The sequence below is a fragment of the Plectropomus leopardus genome, chromosome 13, assembly GCF_026936395.1.
Source record: "Plectropomus leopardus strain MGB_pleo_1.0 chromosome 13, ASM2693639v1, whole genome shotgun sequence".
Lineage (NCBI taxonomy): Eukaryota > Metazoa > Chordata > Actinopteri > Perciformes > Serranidae > Plectropomus > Plectropomus leopardus.
In genome coordinates, this window is record NC_142188.1 from 19,793,227 (window position 1) to 19,816,264 (window position 23,038).

Below are 23,038 nucleotides of genomic sequence, written 5' to 3' on the forward strand. Positions count from 1 at the left end.
CTTCCTTTAACCATGACAGAGACAACACTGGAAATCACAACACAGTAGCCACTTTTGTAAAAAGTAAAAGTTTGGTGGCCTGTGTGTCCTGTCTACAGTCTGAACTCAGTGTCAGCCCGGCGCAGCATTCAAACAGACAGCACAGAGCTCCAGAGACACTTATTTGTAGACCTCAGCAAAGCACATGTGCATGAGCTATAAATAGCAACACCCTAAACCATGCTGCCCCTGCAACTGCAGGCCACATAATCTGTACCACTTAGGTGACGTCCTTCATTTCCTTACATACAACAGATATCACTGATGAAGTAAATGCTGGTGGCTGGAGTTAAATTTGTCAAGTTGATTTTTATGTTTTGGTGGAAATGGGTTGAAATCTGTGTCTCAGTCTTATTGGTGATATTTCTTATTGGTTTGTGAATGTGATTTATAAATGTAATGTTTATTAGATGGTAGTATGTATTTGGCCAGTACTGATTTCAAAAACTGGAGATTCAGGACACTCTTTGGACATCTGCATGAATTGTGCCAAACTGCTAGCAACAACACACAACCAGACTTTTGGAAATGCAACCAGCTGCAAAACAGTAAACTTCACACTTTTATTACTAGATTTTTGCATGCCTCTTCATACAGGAGAACGGATAAATTGTAGTTTTCCCCTCATTGCCGGGCACAGGGGGCCGGTGACACCCTTTCGCGTCTTGTTACGTCAGGATGCCCAAAATATCCTCACATTCTGAGCAGAGCAGAGTCAAAAAGTCCCAGCAATCAAAATCCAGCCAGTGTAATCCTCTTGACCTCGTATGGGAGGGGAATCAAAACAGACATAAAGACTAAACTGAAAAGCCGTCGACCTTCCAGCCTCTCACAAGGACTCGCTAAACATTCTTGTTAAACAGCTTTCAGTTCACATCTCTTGTGTCACAACCAGCTCAGAAAGCAAAGGCATGTGTACCTCAGCTTTGTTTGGAGTGCAAGGCCATCTGTTGCATAGTAGCACAGATTTTGCAATACAGATCTACATCACAGTGTACTTGATCTAAGTCAACATATCATGATAGAATAACAAAGTTCTGAAATTTTACACAATGACAGGATATGAATCACTGAAACCGTGATTTGTGACTCCTGCACAGCAATGTAACATCTGATCCTGCTCACAAACGGGCAGGATAACAAATATCCAAAATGAAAAAAGTTTGCTGCACTCAAGAGCTTACTCAAGACCTACGTAATGCCTCATCAGGATGACCACACAAAACACATTGTTCGTTCTTCCAGTACTTTCAATTGAAAGTACTGGAAGAACGAACAATGTGTTTGTGAACGAACAATGTGTACATCTCTAATTAGAGATGTACACATCTGCATTTTTCAGCCTCGATACCAATACCTGGGCTCTGGGTGTAGAGCGATACAGAGCACCAATCCAATACCAGAGTTTAATTAATAAACTGTATGCCTCACTGTGTAAGAGAACATCAGCCTTGACATAAACATTACTTTCTGAACTTTGTAAAATAAAATGTAACAAATAAATACAAAGATATAAATTTACGGAATAGTTATTCATTATTAAATTAAGAGGAATTGCAATGCAAATGTAATCCTAAATGCAGCAACACACCGTTCAGAACATATACATGAATTAAACTCCAGTGTAACGGCAGGGTCACATTGGCTAATATTCACCTCCTGTTTACTTTCATTTAATGTGAGCGATGGGGTGCGAAAAAAAACACAATTGCCTCCAGCGGCAAAGAGAATTTACATCTGTGCATCGCATGGACTCATCTTTAACCAGTGAAGTCGCGGCCTCAACCAATAGCAAAGAAGTATGCGTGGATGAGACATTGATTGATGCTGTGTTTACAAAGCCAATAATGTATGATACTGTGCATGAAAAATCCAAACTGCCCCACATTAAAGAAACTGTTCAGCTGGCACTGAGTCAGGAGACAGACGTGGACCATAAGAAAATGGAAAAGGTGCCAATTACATCATATTTCATGGTATTTATTTGCAAGGTATCTAACATTAGCTAGCAATCTAGCTTTACATGTGCATCACAGCCAGCGCTGCCCACATTCAGCACAAATATCACCTCGCCAGACTATGGTCACTCATGTGTGAGTAGAATAGAATAGAATAGAATAGAATATTCCTTTATTGATCCCCCATTGGGGGAAATTTCAAATGTTACAGCAGCATGAAAAAAGAAAAGTGAAATGTAACAAAGAAAATAACAATAAGAAATAACAATAAATAAGTAATAAAATAAGTATGTACATAGAGGAAATAAGGTATGTACACATAATAATAAGTAAGTAATAGAATAAGTATGTACACAAAAGATGGATTTGAGAATAATGTACCCTAAACTATAAAATAAAATAAGTACAAATGCAGTCTACCTGCACGCTGTTTAGGTATGAGGTAGTATGTGCATGTATAACCAGAAATAAACATATTAAATTGAATAGCTTGGCCCCATTATCACCCATACCCCTTCAGCTATTTGAGTCGATTTTGGCTCAATATGCCTCATTAGACTGCATCCCGCGTGAAAATGCTCGAATAAATTAATTGCTAAATAGGCAAAGGTCTACAGCCGCGCCAGTGGCTCTGTGAGGCTCAGGAGCTAAATGCTAAAATCAGCATGCTAACACATGCTCACATTGACAGCGTTAAGATATTTATCAAGTATGAAAATGCTGATGGAATAGCTAAAATGTTCTGTTGCATCTTACAGTGACCTATAATGTTATTATTCCTCCCATGTCAGAAGACACATAAGGGGTTTATTATGCAAGGAAGCTCGCTGAAGTGATGACTCAGCTCAATATGGCAACCTTTTTCCATTCTAGTTAATGAGCACATTGAGAACAATGTATCCAGATAGGTGGTAAACAAAAATACAATAGTGTGTTGATAAGATTTGGGGGGGGTACTTGCAGGTGCATTTTTGTCATTCTTTGTGAGTGAGCGTTCTACAGTCAGTCTGCTCAGAGGGGCAGGGCAGCATCTTAAGTATGTGACTGGAACAACTCAGTAACTGAAACAGGTTGCCAAGCCTTTAAAACAGCTTTTCTCGGCTTCAGACAAGGCAAAGAAGAAACCAAGACAACGACATCTGCAAAGTGCTACTGAGGAAGTAGACAGCCTACAGCCTACAGGGAAGAGGGACAATATTGATCAAGAGGCGTCTTCTTCATTAATTTTACTTACAACATTATGTTTCAGGTTGTGAAGATGTAATACTTAATCCCCGACGTGTGAAGTTAAAATATTGTATGACCCTTGATGAAAGCAAATGGGGGATAAAGGTGAAGCTGGCAAAGTTCCCTCAGGCATAACACTGATCACTGTAAAGGCACTCCGGAAAGTCAAGCGGAAACATTAATGACAGCTAATGGGACACAGTTACAAGCACGAACACAGACGCACACACACATACACACGCACACACTTGCTAATGCTCCAAACATAAGCCTGCATATGTGCAACAGCTGCAACTGCCACATTTGAGTGAGTATTGTGCATGTAAAGAAGCTGTATTTTTCTCCCCAGACTCTCTCAGATTACAGAGAATTCATATCCAGATTTAAGGTAGGCCAATTCTGCACAAAATTCTTAAATTCTGCTACATTTAAAACAGCAGGTCTTGAAATAATTTTTGCTGTGTACATGCACTGGTGCATATATCTTGCAAAAAAACAAATAAAATTACAAGCACCATTTTTTTTTTTTTAGCGCATCATTTGGTGTCTTTCTTTATCCATAAATTCCACTGCTGACGGAGCCATATCCAACCAAAATTACAGTAATGTACAGCGAAACTACTTCAGATTTTATAAGATAGTGGGAAAATTTGAGAAGCTACACAGGAAACCTAATGTGAACATTTTTGACATTCAACATCAACAGATTTCTGTTCTGAAAAACACTGATTGCTGAAAACTGCCAAAATACAAAAAGGCCACCTATTGAATAAATACCCACTTTCAATGCAAACCAAAATAAGCAAATGTTTCTGAAAATGTTCAGCATCATTCTAGATGAAATGATGCTTTTCAAAAATGTTGAATTAGTCTGTAGTAGTTCAACTCAATAACATACAGTATGTGTAATACATGAGCTGTCAACAAACGAGTTAGTAGTTGCTACTTTGAGAATTCATAGTTTAAAACCTAAGCAAACTGCTTTGACTTATTTCACAAACATGGAAAGCAATAAGCAACTTAGCAAGACATGGCCAAAAAATTAGCAGGAAATAAGTTAAAATAAATAAATAAATAAATAAATAGCTGAAAATAAGCTTAAAAAAAAACTAAAAAAAGAAAGACAAAAACCCCCAAAAATCCCCAAAAGAAGAAAAAATATATATGTATAGTTTTTTATAACATAATTTTAAATATATGGTTACAGTAATTATAAATATAGTTTTATGAACAATTTTCCCTAGAATTTAAAAATTTTCTTCTTTTTTAAAACTAATTTTCAGTTCATTTTCTTGTCGACTTTTAATAATTTCTTGCAATTTGCGGGACATTTCTTGCCAAGTTACTTACTGCTTTTTCATCATGTTTTCAAAAGCAATCAACCCAATTGGCTTAAATTTCAAGGGTTAAATTTGCTTTTTAGAGCCACCCAACACAGGGAAAGAAAACTAATGTCGATCCAGGTTTTAATGGGCTAAATGATACCTAGCCCTAATTGATAGTGAAGGTCATAGTATTTGTTTCACTCCTTTTTTCACAGTCATCAAACTATTCAGTGTCTCCTCCTGCCCTCTATGAAAGTATCTGCAATTGTCATGTTTCTCCTCTCATTTATTCAGGTTCTAACTTTCATTGAGTTTGAATCTTCACACTACACCCTCTCTCTCTGATCTCTCTTTTAACACATCCCGCAGATATCACACAATTCGTGAGAGTATAGCAACAGTTTTAAAGTGATAAGCTTTTAGAGTTAACACAAAAACAGATGGAACAACTTATTTCCTGGCCTCCTATGTAACAGTTGAGAAATCTGTTTCCTACTGCTGGTGTGGGACAGCTTCCCAGCATCTGCTGCATTCTGGAAATAAGGGTGGTGCTGCCGGAGCGAGAGGAGAGGAGAGGCTACAGAGCATGAGTCAGGGCTGGGACAGAGACGCACAAGATGATCTCATGTAAGAGGAGCTAAGCAAAGCTGTGGAATGAGTTTCAGTCATGCTGCTTTTCCCATCACCATGACAGCATTTACGTAAATACAACATTCAGAAATAATACAGTGAGCAGGCGTCACACTCGGACACACATTTAACGCAACTGCATGGGACCGCAGTGAAATTAGATTTTATATACCTTCCTAAACAACATATGAAGAGAATTAATTAATGTATTTTAGAGGAAAAATGCATGTATATATCCAAATGATACATGTGAGACTAATATATGATTAAAACACAGACACATCTGTAGCTAAAGAGAGATTTGATTAAAACCTCTCTGAGAGCTCTGCTGGTTTGGATTACCCTGCCCATGAAGTCTATTGATTAGATCAATAAAGGGCTTGGCCATGACAACAATATTATGTTTTAGCAAGTACTGTACATTTGCTGTAGAAGGTTTTCTTTTTTCTTTTTTTTTTAACTAAAATCTAAAAAAACTCATGGACAATAACAGCAAAACAACATTTCAGATATAAACTGATCTGCGAAAAAGACCTCCTGTGGGTGAAACCTGTAAAATGAAACCAACAAGCAGCAGCTGCTAAATGTTATTGTGAAATTACGGAGCACCAAGCTGGAGTCGGATCCAGAAAATCTAATGCACTTATTTATCCATTAGCACTTAGGATTTTGGCTGGAGTAGCTGTGAAAAGACCCTTGATAATTAGATAGCCCAGTGATTATACTTTGTATTTGTTCATATTTTTAAACCAGATCTGCTGTATGTTAGTTTAAATAAGTTCGTTTCAACTGTGCAGCTATCAAATAAATATATTTTTTTTCTGAAAATCTCCTAGTATAGGAATAAAGATAAAATGTGACTTGCTTTAAATAAGAAATTGCTTTATTAAAGAGGAAAATGATTGCCTGGTAGTCATTTCATGTATGTACGGGGTGTCTACATGTATCAGACACTTTCATTTCATGCTTTTTAAGACCTTTCTAAGGTAATTAGCGATCAAACTCAAGACTGACTTTTGGACAATCATCTTCTTTTTTTTAATTCAAGCATTGCAGGTAAACATAAATGTGGTTCTGAGCAGAAGCAGGTTTAATGTAGGAGTCTAGTTATTAGAGTGAGTATAGTTTATCTACATTTTTCCAACAGTTAAGTGCAAGTATAAAGTAAAAAGACAGTTTTCAGTGCAGAGGTGGGTATAAAGATTTGGAACAATAGAAATATTGACTTTCACACAAAAGAGCGTGAATCACTTTGATCAAAAAGTACATTTAAAGATGGATAAATGAAATTAGGTTAAATGTTTGTGTAAATGAAGACATCACAAGTTGAAATTTAAGACTATTTAGTTACTTTTAAATCCTAATATTTACAAATTGAATTTAAGATTTTTTAATGACCTTCTGATACTCTGACTACTTGTAATATGTATGTGTATTCTCTTCTTTAACATGATTAAGTGATCTTAAAAACTAAGTTTAATTTAAATATATGATGCACGTTTCTATTGTTTTTTAAAAAGTATATAAATTATTGCATTAGTGCTCTCTTTTTCGGAGGCTAAATTATTCATGCACAATATTTAATGTGGAATGTTAATCTGTGGGCTGAGGTGGGTGGGTTAGACCACTTTCAAAGTGTGACTCCTCAATGTTGAAACAAGGAGTGTCACTATCGTCAACTTGACACATGAACAAGTCTCTGGAACTTGGATGCTGCTCCCATAAAAACAAAGTGTCTTTTGTACGGTAGCAGACCGTCTCCATAGAGGCAGCCTGCTGCGTGTGTGGGCCACTGGGCCATTTGAATGTGATGAGTGGGCTGTCGACATAGAGCAGAGGGGTTGGGCTGGGCACGGCCCAGGAGGATGGACAAAGGCAGTGACTGTGCAAAAACCACAATGCTCTCTCACTCATCTCTGTGTTTGATAATACAAGTTTTTAAAAAGGTTGTGTTTCAAAACCATATGTTTCTTAATGTATCCACAGAAATCCCTCTTGTCATAAGAGATTATGTCATATCATGCAGAGCACAGTGATTCAGACAGACCACACCCATCACATCCTAAAGACTAAAGGCTCTGCGCTGGCTGTATATGGCTGTCACGTGATTCTTCTTAAAGAAATAAAATGTCAAACAGTCAGTAGGTTGTATATGTCCATAAGATGTGTTTTGTTTTAAGATCTCTGCTTAACAACAAGCCTTAAAATGGTTAATATCTATCACATCTTTTAATCATATTGCACTCAGAAAATGAGCTTTATGAAGGTTTTGATGATGGTGTTACTAAATTAAAACAGATTTTTCGGCGACTATTAGGCATGGGATGATATGAAAGTATCATGTGACGATCTTGACTTAAATAATTGTGATGCACAATATTATTACAATAAACATCAAAATATGAAATTAAATGTATTATTATGGTTGTTGTCGTTGTTGTTGTTGTTGTTAAATAAGACTGCATGAAAACATACTGGAATCACTATGACTTACAGTTTGCTAAAAAAAATAAATAAATATTGCATCACAGGTAGGACACACATCCTTTTTAGTGGAAAATTTTAAAAATCCAGGATTTTTCCACGAGTGCAAATGGAATCACATCTTTGGATATGAAATATTGTAATGCTTGATTAAGATATTTTGCATTTTCTTTAGGTTGATGCATATGCAGCCTGTTTCTGCAGTCTCTTTTACTGTTATTCACCATCCCAATGATGGAAATTCACCTTGATTCATTTATTGTAAGTGTTTTCTATAGCGATCCAAGATTAAATCATATATCATCCCATTCTCAATACTATTTCATGGGCTGCAGTGAACTTACAGTGACTAAGCATTACCTAGTGTCCTTTTCAATACATTATTACATACATTACATTATTTAATTGTTCTGATCACAGTCCTCTTTCATTCTCATTTCTCAAAAATTCTAAAGATATTTTATCCTTCTTAAATTCTAATGGTGTGGGTATTATCTGCAGGACTGTCAAGGCTCTCCATAATCAAAGGCTGGTTATTTGGGCTCAACTCTGTAATTACACTGTGCTTTCCATCTGATAAAACAATTTACGCCATATGGTATCTTAAAAACAAAATGAACTTCAAGAGGAGTTGACCGAACCACCAAATGTTTAATCCATTAAATCTTCCCTGATGTCAGAGGATGATCAACTGTTGGTAAACTCGATGGCCCCTTCATGCTGACGGCCGACCGAGCAGGCTCGACTGGAACACTGTGATCCCACAGAGCCACTGCCCAGTGCCGTTTACTGTTGTGTGTGTCTAAGAAACCGTGTCTTTAACTCATTCCTCAAGTTTACAGTCTTTTGTAAAGCCTGTGTTGAATTACAGCAAATCCTCTGTTTAGTGTACTATTAACTCTAATACCTAATTAGTGTGGCATTCTTACAGCTGGAGCGATAAAAACAACATGCATGCTCCCCTTTTTATACTTAATCACCAAAATTCCTGAAATCACATTTCTGTCAAACAGAGTTCAGGGCCTCAACCTGCATTTCTGTGATTTTCCCATGTATTTATATATCAGAGTTCACCAAAGGTCACACTGGTGGTGAACAAGTGCAAAACCTACCAAACAATGTATCACTCATTCACTACAATAAAGCCTGTACATCCTTTTCCTCCTGTTATTATCTTTTCTCTGAAACTGACAGCTGTCATTACCTCAGAGGTGTCTCATGACTCTGGAATTAATCCAGACAACACGTGACAAGCTCCAACATAACAATAAACTCAACAGCACAGACAATAACAATACGTTACACTACATTTGCCTGAACTTCCAGCGTTAAATATGAAAAATTATCTAATGCAACATTTTGCTATGTCCAGACAAAGCCAGTTCTGTTTCCTACTTTAAAGCTGGCCTGTAGGCTGTTTGGTTGTGTTTGTTGGTTACTGTTGATGATTTTGTCATGAAAATGTCTCCCAGTGATTCTCTGTGAATCACATGGACTGAAGCTTGGGGCTCTGGATGATCCCAATGACTGCAAATAAAATTAAAGTAAAAATAGTGACTTTTCCAGCACTTAGCCAGCGCCCTAAAGACAAATATCTTGGCTGCAGAGAAGTAAACAATTTTTTTTTATGGAAACAATACACTTCTAGACCATTTTCATGACTGGAAAGACAAACTTACATGGAGAATAAATTGTTTTAAGAAGAGCGAAGATATTTGACATTGTGATAAACATGCATCACTTAGCCCTATCGCTCATAAACACTTGAATTCACTGCTATGGTGGCTTCAACAGCCAGAGATTTAACCTTCTAACGCTTTCCAATTCTCACTCTCCACTATTCTCAGAAAGAACAACCCGCAACTTTGCAAATCAGTGATGAACTGGTTCGCATCGCTCCTTAACTGACCTCTAGTGAATGAGTGTTTATAAATTCATTCTGCTTCGATAGTCAAAAGCTGGAATGTGTTTTCTGCCATGATGCAAACAAAGCTGATGGACACAGAGTTGGAGGTGAGTCTGCTGGATGTAATGATTAGCTCACCAGCTGATCTCATGTTTCCACCAGGATCACTCATTTATGGGTAGAGGAATATTAATAAGAGTCACTAGAGTCAGTTTTGCTTCTGAGAAACAGAAAGTGTGATAAAACGGTTCAGTTGAGGACACAAATAAAAATCAGCAGCATTCCTCTGAAGCTACAACATGTCCATAAATTTCGAAATGTAATACATTTTGAATAAAATACAATTTACAATGCCTTACCCTTCTTTAAAAAGTCCATCGTTCATGCAACAACTAGCAGGAAGTCAAATATCCCAAAAACTCAATATAAAATATGTAAAAACGAATGGCAGAGTTAGTTAAAGAAGCTCACTGTGTATAACAGCTCCTCTGCCTGAAGAAAGCAGCTACAGATTCCTAATGATGCTACATCATATGATCCTGTTAGAGTCCAATCAGGCCGTTTAAGCCATATACCACAGCTGACTGGCCCTGCTGGCTTCAATACTCAACAGCTGAGAGTACATGCTCACGGCAAAGCATTCAGTACAAAAGTGCACAGTTTATGCCATTTATTGTTGGTTTCTTTTGTGGTGGCACAAGAGTTAAAATCCCGGCTGTCAGTTTGAATTCAGCTCCAGCAGATCTCCACAGGCCTGGCCTCAGAGTGCATGTGGATGATCTTTGTCAGCGAGCTCTAGCTGTCAAAGAGACACTGAATAACGTGGACCTCTTATGTGTGATGGATTTGCTTTAATTAATGAGATGTATGGACCCAAAAGGAGCAGCGACATGAAGTGAGCTATGAGCTAACGCCTCATCCTGCTATGTCATTGTCCTGTCTGCTGTTAGACACCACATAGGTCAGCTGAGGAATACTCTGTCAATGATATTAACCCTTAAAATATACAAATAGATCATTTATATTGTGATTTACTCAAAAATTAGACTTGATTTCTGTTTCGACCTTTCAATTTGACACAACCAATGTAGACACTGTAATTATCGGGTTTGACAGACATATTTCTAGCTCAATTTTTCCATAGATCAGCTACAAACTGGGGGAATAATCCTCTAAAATAATCAGATCATTAAAAAAAATCATAATAAAGCCTTTGTCCTGGCTACTAAAATGCAGCCTAATTGTGATGTCATGCAGGAAATATTCCCACTTTTCCACTGCAGCAGGGATAAAGACACTAACACCAGCCAGTCACCAGAAAGAGAGGGGGCAGGCTGACAGTCACTGAACTGTCAAACACAAATCAGGCAATTTCTTAAAGCCTAAACAAGATCCAGTCAGCATCGATCCTACCTTTGTATTTTTCCAAAACATCCTCATATGCTTGGAGGTATTCCTGTTCGTCCGAGAGACCATAGCCCTGCGGTGCGTACTGAGCCATAACCCGGGCTCCACAAACTGGACATTCACCAGCGGCGGACGGGGACACAACGTGTGTGTGTGTGTGTGTGTGTGTATGTGTGTGTGTGTATTTGTGAGCATGTGTGTGTGTGTGCGTGCGGAGGACTCGAGAGTGATCGGCGCTGTTGTTGCACTAAAGGAAACGCCCTACATCCCTCCCTTGTCTGCGCTCTGTCCAATAGGCGACACTTCCTCCCCAGAGTTCACGAGATTGATAGGAAGGACTGCCGGACGCGCTGCACTACAAAAAATGTCGGACTCAAAGTGTCAATTGAGCCAATGCAGAGCCCTAAATGTCAATAAAAAAAACTATTAAACCGTATTTTCTTTAGACAAGAGGCTAAATGTCCCCGACTCTAGTCCAGATATGCAGGAAATGGCATAATAAGGTGAATTACGATGATAAAACCAGACTGAATGACTTGTTCATTTTTTACAGTGTGTAATAATAAACGCTTTTCCTTGTCAGGCGTCCCTGTACCGGCTCGTAACATGGACCACGATCTTTTTCATTGTTGCACACCTGCCATAGTCTTCCAACAGCTTCACAAGAGTACTGTTTGGTGTTATATGCATGTCTGTGCATAAAAACTCCAACAGCTGCAACGGATGTCACAAAAAATACTATACTAATAAAATTAAGTGCCACATTTCCAAGATTTCCAACCATGTTAACGTACAAGAGTCCACGTTGATAGGATTTGTGTTGTTTCTTCTGTCTGAATCTACAAATCTGACTCTTATTTTCAACTCAAATCATTTTTTAAACATAGGCTACATTAAAAATGAGTCATCAAAGAAAAAATAAGCGCAGCTTTCAAAAAAACTAATACACTTCCCTACTAACCAAAAAAAGTTCATTTAAAAAAATTTAAGGTGCCAAGCGTCCCACAACACTACTTATATCGATTTACAACGTCAAATAGAGTCAAACTCTCATTATAACGTGGTTGAGTGCTATAAAACTTAAGTCTTCCAAGCACGTCAGTCCTCGTCAGAAGGATTTACATAATTTCTTCTGTCTAATCTATCAACCTGACTTTTATTTTCAACTTTTTTTAATTCACGTTTTTAAAAAATATACACATATAAAAAGAAAAAATAAATAAATAGCTGATTTTTAAAAAAATATATATATATACATATACCAGCCTAATAATATTCCCACAGCACTCCTTGTATCGATTTACAATGTCAAAAAGTGTCAAAGTCTCATTATAAAGTAGTTAAGCGCTTTAAAACCTCAGTCTTCCAGGCATGTTATCAAATGTGAAACAAACTTAAGTTTATGTCAGAGGGATTTGTGTTATTTCTTACGTCTGAATTTGCCAACCTGACTTTAAATATAAACTACTGTTGAAATAATCCTCACATTAAAAAAAAAAAGATAACCCTACACTAAAAATGTGTTTTAGCTATTGATTTGACACAAAGTAATGAAATTCATAATTTTCATAATTTTTTAAATCAATTTTGTAGCCTACCAGAATAAAATCAGACCGAAATACCGTCACATGTACTACAAATCCAGCCCCTATGTCCCTAAATGAAACGGGGGATTTGCTACCAGGAGAAGATGTCACCCTAACAAGTGCTATGAGCTCATGCAGCACCCACATCCACCGTATATCGCAGTCTATTCTCTCATTGTTTATGTCGCTACGGTTCGTTAGCATGTGTTAAACGGACAACAGGGAGACTGCCCCTCACCTGCGATCCTGAGCACGGCTCTCTCCGCCGGATCCAGCACGGATCCTCCCTGTATTTTCCGCTTGGACCGCTCATGCCTGGGCAGGTTCCAGGGTAAAGTGTCCCCGGGTGCAGGTGATGCCGACCCAGATTTCACACTGTAATCATCCTCGTCTGAGAAATCCGCCGAGGAAGACATGGAGCAGTGCAGGGAAGGGTTCCCCGAACTGGAGCTCTGTGAGACAAAAGAAAACGGGGATAAGGAAAAACAGAACAATGCTTGTCTTGATTTCACACATACACATACACGCACGCAGCTAAAATGATTGAGGACGTAGCGCTGAATAACATTAATCCCTTTCTTTCTCACCATCGCGGGTCAAAGTGCGTAATGTCAGCGCAGGTGTGAAGACGCCACCAGCTCGCAATGATCCATAACAATAAAAGATTGAACCAAATGAAGGCAATGTGAAATCAATAGTATCTGGCTCCCCCGCCAGGTCAACAATAAGACTTACCACTGTATACATGGATAGCTGTCAGCTGGAAGAAAAATTACAATCCTATTTGCGCGTTATTAGCTCCAGTCACACATTTGTGCGTCAAATCCAAAAAGCGGTGCCACGCCCTTTGAGAGATGCTCCGGCCACGAGTTGGTCTCCTTATCGGAGCATTAAGGATGTGAGGTGATGTCAGATCTCCAGAGGGCTGAGCGGATGGTACGCTGTGTGCTGTCGAGGCAGAGCTGGACCGTGATGGGAGAGCAGACTGCATGTGGCTCCGCGTCATACCCGGTAGCCAACAACAGCAGCCACCGACAGCGACGACGGTGTTAGAGCGCCATCCCTGCACAAAAGGTGCGGGGTGGCTACAAAAACATCAAAAGCGGGGGTAATGAGAGGACACGGGCTGCCACAGCTTCTCATGGCAGGGTTTCACAACATTAGATCCACAGAGAGAAGACTGCTGAGTGGACTTTGGATACAATTACATAAGTGTCCCATGGGGTGTTTTCCACATAAGGTGCAGTGAAAGTAGTAACATATGCTGAGCTAATTATTTGAGAGGATGGAGAAGAGCATGGGAGCACAAAAAGGGGATTACAGCAGGTTTTAAGCGGGTTTAAATTTAATTTAACTGAAATCTAATAAGAAAAACTCTTTACACCATTAAATGCAGCCTTGTGAGGATTATATCAGATTTGTTATTCTTCCTTGAATCGTTTCAGACCTTTCATTCCAATAAATGCAACAAAATTCTCATAGTAAACTGTGATTAATGACTTTCTGTTGCAATGTCATGGTACACCCTGACACACCTGGGATTGAGCAACAGAACAAGTAAACAAAACCGGATGGAGGAGGAGGGTGAGCCAATACCTGTATGACGACACCTCATGTGCTCAATGATAAAATAGTATTTAAAGGGGAAATGCAAACTAACATAGAAAGCTATGATCCTGAGGAAGTATAAGGGAGAGCAGGTATATTTGTAACAGTTTTTGTCTGAGCACCTATAACTTGCAGAATTTGTGTTAGTGCTCTCAAATTTGAACACAAATTACCTTTATATGTCTTCTACAAACAGCAATGTTCCCAACTTACTTAACTATACAACAGAATTCATTAATGGATGTCAAATACAAGAAGTTCTCGGGCTATCAGTGACTTTCTCAGTGGGTGTCCCATGTACAAAGGGTGGGTCCTTGCTGCAGTGGCCGCAGGTATGATTCCAACCTCGATCTTTGCTGCATATCCTTCCCCTCTCATGTGTAATCCTGCCAATTAAAAGCAAAAAGCCCCCAAATAATCTTAAAAATACAAAGAGTTCCACTGTTAGAACCAGCCCCACTACAGGGGTAAATTATTAAGGGTGCATAATTAAAAATTACCCCCCAAAAATTAAATACTCATTCAAAAACTGACAGGTTATATACACTAATAACCAATTCCTACTCATGTATAACTTGCTAACCTGTACTTGTCATATGCTTAGTACCTCACACTGACTGAGTCCATAATACAAGTCTGCTGCGTCAGTCAAGTAACCAGTCAAGACATCCTCTTGCTGCACATTGAAGACTTTTTGAGTGATGTGTTAGCTCAGACTTGAGTGGTTTAGTTTAGTTTTTCTCACCAACTCTGCTTGCATGCTGAAAAAGGAGTAAGACAGATGAAATATGTTTTTTTGCCATTGGGGTTAGTTTTCAAAAGGTGTTACAAGTGGTCCAATGGAGGGTATACCCAGGTATATACCCACCTATCGTCCAAAACGCCAATGTAATATATAAAGGAGAGTATACTAGAATACTTTCTAATCCCACACAAATGAAACAATTCTAATTTCATCAGCGTCGGTACCAATCAAAATATAGACTTGGTGCAAAAAATACTTAAATACCTTAAAACTGGTGTTTTTGGCTGTACTAATCTTCATACAACTATGAATTTCACATGCAAGCCCAGGAAGGAAGTGATCACACAATAAATGCATTACATGACTCATCTCTTCCTGGTGAAAGTTGCGCTGTCACAACCATACCCAGTCTCCCCTACTAATGAACATTAGGGAATACGTCTACAACACTGATGGTGTTAAAAGGTAAACATTCATTAATATAAAGATGGAGGATGAACTCAAAAACCTCTGTAAGCATTTCTACAAGGGGAAAAGAAAATAATTTCTATTTTTATACGGCAGTAGTAGTGAGCGTCTGTTCTCAGTGCCGAGCTGATAAAAGCTACACGCTGTTAATATTAGCAGCCTTTTCATCATTGCACCCGTTTCATCAGGATAAAAGTCAGTGCTGAAAAGACAGCTTAGTGTTGCAATTTTTACCAGCTTTCTGCTTATTCATAATTCCTATCCCTAAAAGGGAAAAAACACGACTCAATGATAGTTTATGCACGCTGTTATGAAATAATTATTACTTGGGCTGCTATAGAAAAAGTGTTTGTTCTCTTAAGTATGTTTTTCACTGTCTTTAATAGAAGGAGCAAACTGTAAGAGATAAAAGAAAAGTTGAAAGATTAGAGGCTTATCAATGCTTATATGCTCAATAAGGAGGTGTATACAATTCTTTTTTTTCTTGGCTAATACCCAATATTCTTATCTTCACAGCTTTTATGGTAAAAAAAGAAAAGATAAAGAAAAAAGATATAAGGATGTCACCTTTACCTATTCAACATTGTTAGCAACATATGAAAATACAGTGGCTACAGGGTATCAGTGAAAATAAAATGATCATGCACACAGAATACTTGAAATATGTGCAGGTCCTATTCAGTTGGAGTGACATTATATTAATAGATCGAGATGCACTTATAAAATATTTAATTCACAACCAGATTCATCAGTGTTGTAACCTCTGTTTTAGTAGTGGACTTCAATGGCTTGACCTGCTGTAAATAGAATATAAGAAGTAGTTAGTGTTTCCTTTACACTAGGCAGGGTCATTCAAAGAGATTATCAGTTTAAAAAAAACAACATGGTTTCACCAAGACAAGGCACACATTCTGGATTATTTTGCTCAATTCAGCGCACGCTACACATGCTAATTTATCATGAATGATGCATGATGGGCTGACCTCGGCCTGCACAAGTTTATAAAGGACTGTTGCGTTTTTCAGTCTGCTCACTAACAACACACTTTGAAGCGCTCATGATTCCATTAATCTCCAAATTGCTATTCTTGTTGTGGTTTAAGTATGTGAAACCTGGCAAAGAAAGGATTGTTTATCTCTTACTTACTGCCAAGTTAAGTATTTCACCTGCACAACAAATGTATCAATACAATTTTAAACCTTAAAGCTGTAGTTGGAAAATATTATCAAATGTTTATCACTGAAATGCCTATTTCTCACCTAAACTGTTTTCAGAAATATATTTTAGTGCACTGTTTAGCTGTAAAATGAGACAGTTTGTGACCAAACTTGGAGCAAACTTTCTCAGTTTACAACAAGGCAGTACACTAAAATGTACTGCCAATAAAGTGATGTTGATTCATACCTGATCAGAGCTGCCCAGTTTCACAGTTAAACTGCAGTTCATGAGCAGTGATTGACATAACTGAAAGCTGCATTAAAGGGTTCCTCCGCTCTGATTGGTTGTTTTAGTTAAGATGCGATGAATTCTTGCAAAAGCCATGATGAGCTTTATGAGGATGCAAAGGAACAGGATTTCCTTTACACAGATTTGTCTTGTGTACTGTAAGGATATAGTAACATCTCAGCAAATATCACAAAGAGTTACATTTTTTAATAAAAGTTACCCAGTAAAGCTTTAACTGGAAATTGTTTTTCACATACCAAAATATTTGGTTTAGAGACATCAGAAGCAACTAACATACTGACATGACTGGTCAATCTGATATATATGTTGTTTGCTGACACTGGCAAGCTGTTGGAGCCTGTTATCTGCAATGTTTCAACACAACCAATGAAAGCAGCAAGTTGCAACAGTGTCACACAGATCAATCATTTCCTTTGAACAAAGTCAGTTCAAACATCATTGACACGTCGATTCTTGTGCTTAACTAGAACTTTACATAGTGTTAATGGCTATAGTCCTTAACAGTAGGGAGAAAAAGGATATTTAATGTTCTGGACACAATAAATGACATTAAAAATCAAACACCCACAGATCTGTTGACTCTGTGAATGTGGGATCAGGATTCATTTCTCTGTAACAAGAAAAAGATGTTCTCAGATTAGAGCAGCAGCATATAAAGAGAGCCCAACAAACCAAAGGTGCCCGATGTGGTTAAGCCTTATGTTCCCATAAGTGCACATTTCCAGCTGAGGCCCTGTGATTCCTCAGCTCTCTGTTCCTGTATATGTTCCCTTCCAGGAAGAAATGGATCAATATACATGTCAGATGTTACACTGTCTCTCTCCACACATTACTTTTTAATGCACATCTGAAACAAACTGGCAAACTATTGAAGGATGGTGAGCATATTCCTGTTTAGAAGCAGTGCGGCTAATTCACAATGAAACAAAGATGCAGAGAGGAAACACTGAGGGCCTTACTATTGTTAACAAAGAGCTGAGCTCTTGATCCATATGAGGATATGTTCCCATGCCAACATAGTAAATTGTTAACAGACTTACAGTGGATTAGAGAGGACACGTATTAACATGTCAAGATGACTACAATAAGGCAAAATGAAAAGATATAATAGAATCTGTTAAAACAGTGGATTATAATTTGAAATTCAAACTGGAAATTGGTTAAAAAGCTGACAATTACATATGCTTGAGTACTCCTTCTTGTAAATACAGAATGGCCAACAAATGTTGCATTGATAAAGGATTTAATGCTCAGTGAGCTGCTAATGCAAGACATACATATCATATTTTTTTAAGATTAAGCTGCATCACCTTAACAACTGCTATATTAAAAAATATAGAAACGCAAGAGATTTAACTAATTGTGATTCGCAGTTTTACTAATAAAGTTGTTTTGTTCGCTCACACTGAATCTTAGCGTGTGGAGATGTCTACCTTCTCTTCAATATAATGGAACTAGATGGCACTCATCTTGTGGTGCTCAAAGCACTAAAACATACATTTGAGAAACTCAACAGCAATGACTCTTTCCAGAATTTATGACCCGGATAATTTACAGACCTTGTTGTGAGCTACTCCTTTTCCTCAAACTACGCAGAGGGATCGTGCATTTACTCATAGGCATGAGGCTCGTGCTTGAGACAGAGGGAGATGCAAACATTGATGGCACCCTCTTTAGCCGAGCTGTAATGTTAGCTAACTCAGTGGTGCTAGAAGAGCTAGCAGTAGATGCACGCTTCCCTCTGTGCAGGTCATCAGGTGTAGTTCAGTAGAAAGAAAATAGTTCCTACACGAAACTGCCCAACAAGGTCTATGGATTATCTTGAGTACCTGGGTCATGATATGTTGAGTTTTTCAAATGTATTTTTTTTTTTTTTATCTCCAACACACTGCAACTCACACCAAAACAATCTAGACTGATAAATAGCACTACAGGTAAGATGACAAAGAAGTATTTGAATTTGGGCTGAACTGTCTCTTTAAATGTCTCTTGAAGTGACTTTAAGATCCTCATTTTCTTTTGTTTTAAATCTGCCAGTTTCATAAATTGAAGAGATTCCGACATGCTTTTTTATTTATCTCATGATCAATACTTAAACCATTCACACGGGGATACAAGGTCAGAAGAACTTTCATAGGATCTGTAAATGAACATCCTTTAGGAGCAGGGTTTACACTCTGCAGACAAACATTTGCCCTGTGTCCTTGAGCAACCTATTGAATCCTTACCAGGTTCAGAGGCACACTGATGTCCCAGTAGAGGGGAGCAAGCAAAAAATAGTATCAGAATTAATCATGCTTAGAGTTAAAGGGGGGTACCTACAGGTTTGCGTGTGGGGGTGACTTGTACAGACTGGTAAAATTCTGGCAGGACTCTCTTCTTGACTTTGCGTTTTCTTAGAGTCGATGATGAATCTGGTTCGCTCTCAGGAATCTCAACCAGATTGGGTTTTTCCTCTGTCACTCGAGCATGTATGCTCCTTTTTGCGTGACGTGGACTGTGCCTGAAGCCCTGGGAAACAAAAGCAAATGTCAAGCTGGCAACAGATTATACTTTCAGCGGACAAAGCAAGAAAAATTAAAAGCTCCCATCATAATATGAATAATAATTGTATCTCCACTCAAGTTTCTTAAGCTAGGGAGGCACTGTAGAGGTATATGACCTAGATTTCAGAGTCAGATGATGATAAAAGATGATTCAGCAACTCCAATCACTAGAGAAGAGGGAGCAAACAATGTAACGGTTTGCTTTTTTTTTTTTTTTTATCTATTGCTTTCTTTATTAGACCCATACATTTTCTTTAAGAGCCGTCTGTTATTTGACTTCATATTTTTATGGTAATGATCAGGGAGACTGCTTTACAACATTATGGCTCAGCAACTGTCCTGCTGTTGTAACCTTGAACGTGATACTGAATCCTGACCAGCTACAGTACTGAGCCAGTAGGGATTCAGTGTCCTGTGGTTCAATAACATAACCTGCATATGAAGGCAACCACGAGAAGTTAGAGACCACAGACAATCACAAAAACCCCAAAAAGGTTTATTTTTAGGTATCAGTGTATTAGGTAAACACATATACTAACTTAGAGCAATAAGCCTACACGCCTCTATGATACTTTCAATAAATGATGAGTTTGGTAAAAATTTTATTAGGATATAATACTATTACCTTTCACCAACATCTTTCTAGTTTTAGTTTGAATTCAATTATACAGACGATTCCTTCCCAAAGACCATGTTAGAAGATCACTTAGCCCACTAAAACACAGGAAATTTAAGCTTTTGGCATAAAATAACATTGCTGATTCTAAGCTGTGGCCGTGGTTTTAAGCTGGAGGTTATAAAGGGTTAATGTCGTACTTTTATTTTGAAAGCAATATGCGTAAAACGGAAACGGAGCGGCTGGGGCTCCACTTGACACATTTAGGCATCAAACATGATGACATGCTGTATAAGCTATAGCTTATGCACCGTAAAATAAAGTGGGCTTCTATCGGCTCAATAACATATCGCTTTTAACTCATGCGTTTATGAGAACACATTATACAGAGTTTCAAGAATGAAACTGCAAAATCACCGACATTATTTATTGATGATAACACATGCGCATTGCGCACATCATGGTCCTTAAAATAGTCATGCAGTTCTGTAAAAGTCCAAAGAAACGGGTTTTTGGGTGCAGCATTTCTCATATCACTCTTGAGGCTCATAGCTGCATTTAAGGCGTTCACATATTAAACTCATGATGTCATTGTAGCTGGTGGATATTACAGAGGACTGACTCAAGCTCATAATTGAAAAAGTTCATCCTACCTCTGATCGAAAATGATGTGATCGGAGGCCCACTACAGGACAGATAACATATGTTAGTATGACAACATTTACCATAAAGTGTGACATGGCAGATATCAACTACACACACACATATAATTAACAAAAAATACAGATATTTTAAGCTACAAACTAATAGCCTAACACCCACAGTGTCTTCACACAACAACTATGAGTATGCGTTTGTTTTGCGCTATAGCACATACTACGGATATGCATACTTTCCAGCTTGCCATAAGAGATAAAGCAGACTATGAATAAATCCAGAGCATGCATTGCACAGGCATGAGGTGTCAGGGAGAGGAGATGCGGCTGGCCTGCGCTACTCACCGCGGTTCTTGGTGCGTCCGGAGAGCACTGATTTTATTGGATGTTTTCCATTACGAAGCCTGCGATGCCAGCAGCAGAAAAACAAAATAGTCGCTATAGTCCCGAGCAAAAGCAGCAATAAGAGCAGCACACATTGGATACTGTACGGCCTTAACAGCACCAAAAACGCCGCAGCAATCATCATAAGGCGAGATGTAGGACAGATCCCGCAGCCTCAGACAGCAGCAGGCTCCTCTCCTGCTGCCGATGTGTCGCTGAAAGCTCAAGATGAGAATAAGGATACTGACTGACATACGTGAAGCATCGCACAGCAAACCGCGTGAAGCGTTCAGGTTCAAAGTAGACAGCCCAGACTATTGATACCATTATTGTGAGGTACAATGCATGACTCAGCAGAGACGCAAGTTTTATTTATTTTTTTTTTCCGACAGGGGCAGGGAGAGTCAGCAGATTCAGCTGAGCATCGCAGTAATCTGCTGCAGAGTCCGCTGACCAAAACGATAATGCTGCTGTCATACTAATAATAGCAATAAAACTACAACACAGATATACGTCTGCCTGTGGAGCTCAAATAACACAGAGAAATAGTTAAGAGAACATAATGTGCACTTTCATCATATAATATAATGTTACTGCACTGTATTATTAGTAATACAATATGTCTGTTTATTTGTGGTATATTTTGCCATTTGGTCTAAGTTAAATGTATCCTGTTGTACTGACAGGCCACAAAATGAGGCAGGTGCAATGAACAAACTCTTTTAGGATTAGAGCAAAAAATAGGAACAAACTCTAATCATAATCCAACATGGGTTATGTAATATTTTTGGATGAACTGATATCATTTAGAGCGTTTTTTCTTTGGTTGGATGAGCAAAGTGTGATCGGAGAAAAGCATTTTATTTGCAATTTTAAAGGGCCATTCTGCACCCACACAAAATGCCAAGATACTGACATACTGACAGGAAAAGTATAGTAGGCCTATGTTAACGTGCTTACATAACATGCAACAGCCATATTGTTTGTCAGTGTGTATGTCAAGATGGGAGCTGGGCGATATGGAGAAAATAAAAAAGATTTTAAGGGAATACCTTGCTTTTCATATTGCACCAGTATAGGGTTGACTATTGGCACTTTCATAAAATATTTACAGTACTTAGTTAGATTTTCTATAGAAATGCTAGTGATGTTGATATAATGACTAAGTGGGTAAAGGTAAATAACGAAACACCTAGAACAGTCCGTTATATTTAAAAAAATTACATCAATTTACCAGAATGCAGGCTTTAAAACCAGGATAAGACAACGCTTGTGATATTCCAAAACCTAAGACGAGAGACCCATACATAAATATAATGTCAATATATTGTTTTTTTATATACAGGCTATGGTCCGTATACATTTCTGTGTGGTGAGTTTTGAGTTCAAATAAAATTTTATTTGAAACAAATTTACTCATCTTATTCTATGTGTCTTCTGTTAGAGATGTGCAATATAGTGGTATTTACTGCAATACAGACAAATAGAAAAGCTGCATAAATGCTATTATTATTGGATTACTCACATTTTCCTGGTCATTTCTGTGAGATGTTCCTCCCATGATCATTTCAGCCAGTCCTCCAAGAAGACTGAAACCTACCAAAAAAAAGAGACTTGAATTGGATGCTGTGAGTTACATGTAAGCATGAATGTTGTGTTTAAGACTGTAGTTGCAACATAAACGTTATGTCCACATAATCACAATGCATAAATGTATGTGTATGTAGGCTGCTATGTTGCCTGCAGCGCCTGTAGATGTAGCAGGAGGCAGCTCTTCAAATCCTACTTTTTTGCTGTATTTTTAAATTTTTTCAACTCCATAGCCCTTTTTGCTGACCTTTCTACAATAGAGAAGCACTTATCAACATCAGGAAAAGTTGTGTGGGGCTTGGACTGAATGCAGCAGACCGCGAGAGGATCTCCACCAATGGCATACACTGAGCGGCCAGTCAGACCAGAGGAGAGAAATGAAACCAAAAGCACCAG

General features: G+C 38.2%; 1 protein-coding gene across 6 annotated transcripts in view; it reads right to left on the reverse strand.

The window, feature by feature from the left end:
- dst (dystonin) overlaps positions 1-22,648 on the reverse strand; it is a 129,205-nt gene extending 106,557 nt beyond the window's left edge. For 5 of the 6 annotated variants that reach the window (XM_088086187.1, XM_088086189.1, XM_088086186.1 and 2 more), the window contains exons 1-4: positions 21,014-21,274; positions 20,666-20,697; positions 19,173-19,361; positions 12,801-13,014 (exon numbers count right to left, since the gene is read on the reverse strand). In XM_088086187.1, coding sequence (XP_087942313.1) covers positions 12,801-13,014; positions 19,173-19,361; positions 20,666-20,697; positions 21,014-21,197 — 619 coding nt within the window. In that variant the 5' untranslated portion in view covers positions 21,198-21,274. Of the gene's footprint in view, positions 1-12,800; positions 13,015-19,172; positions 19,362-20,665; positions 20,698-21,013; positions 21,275-22,577 lie in introns of those variants that run through there. The other variant, XM_088086183.1, reaches the window with a different exon arrangement.
- Positions 22,649-23,038: the final 390 nt, after the last annotated feature.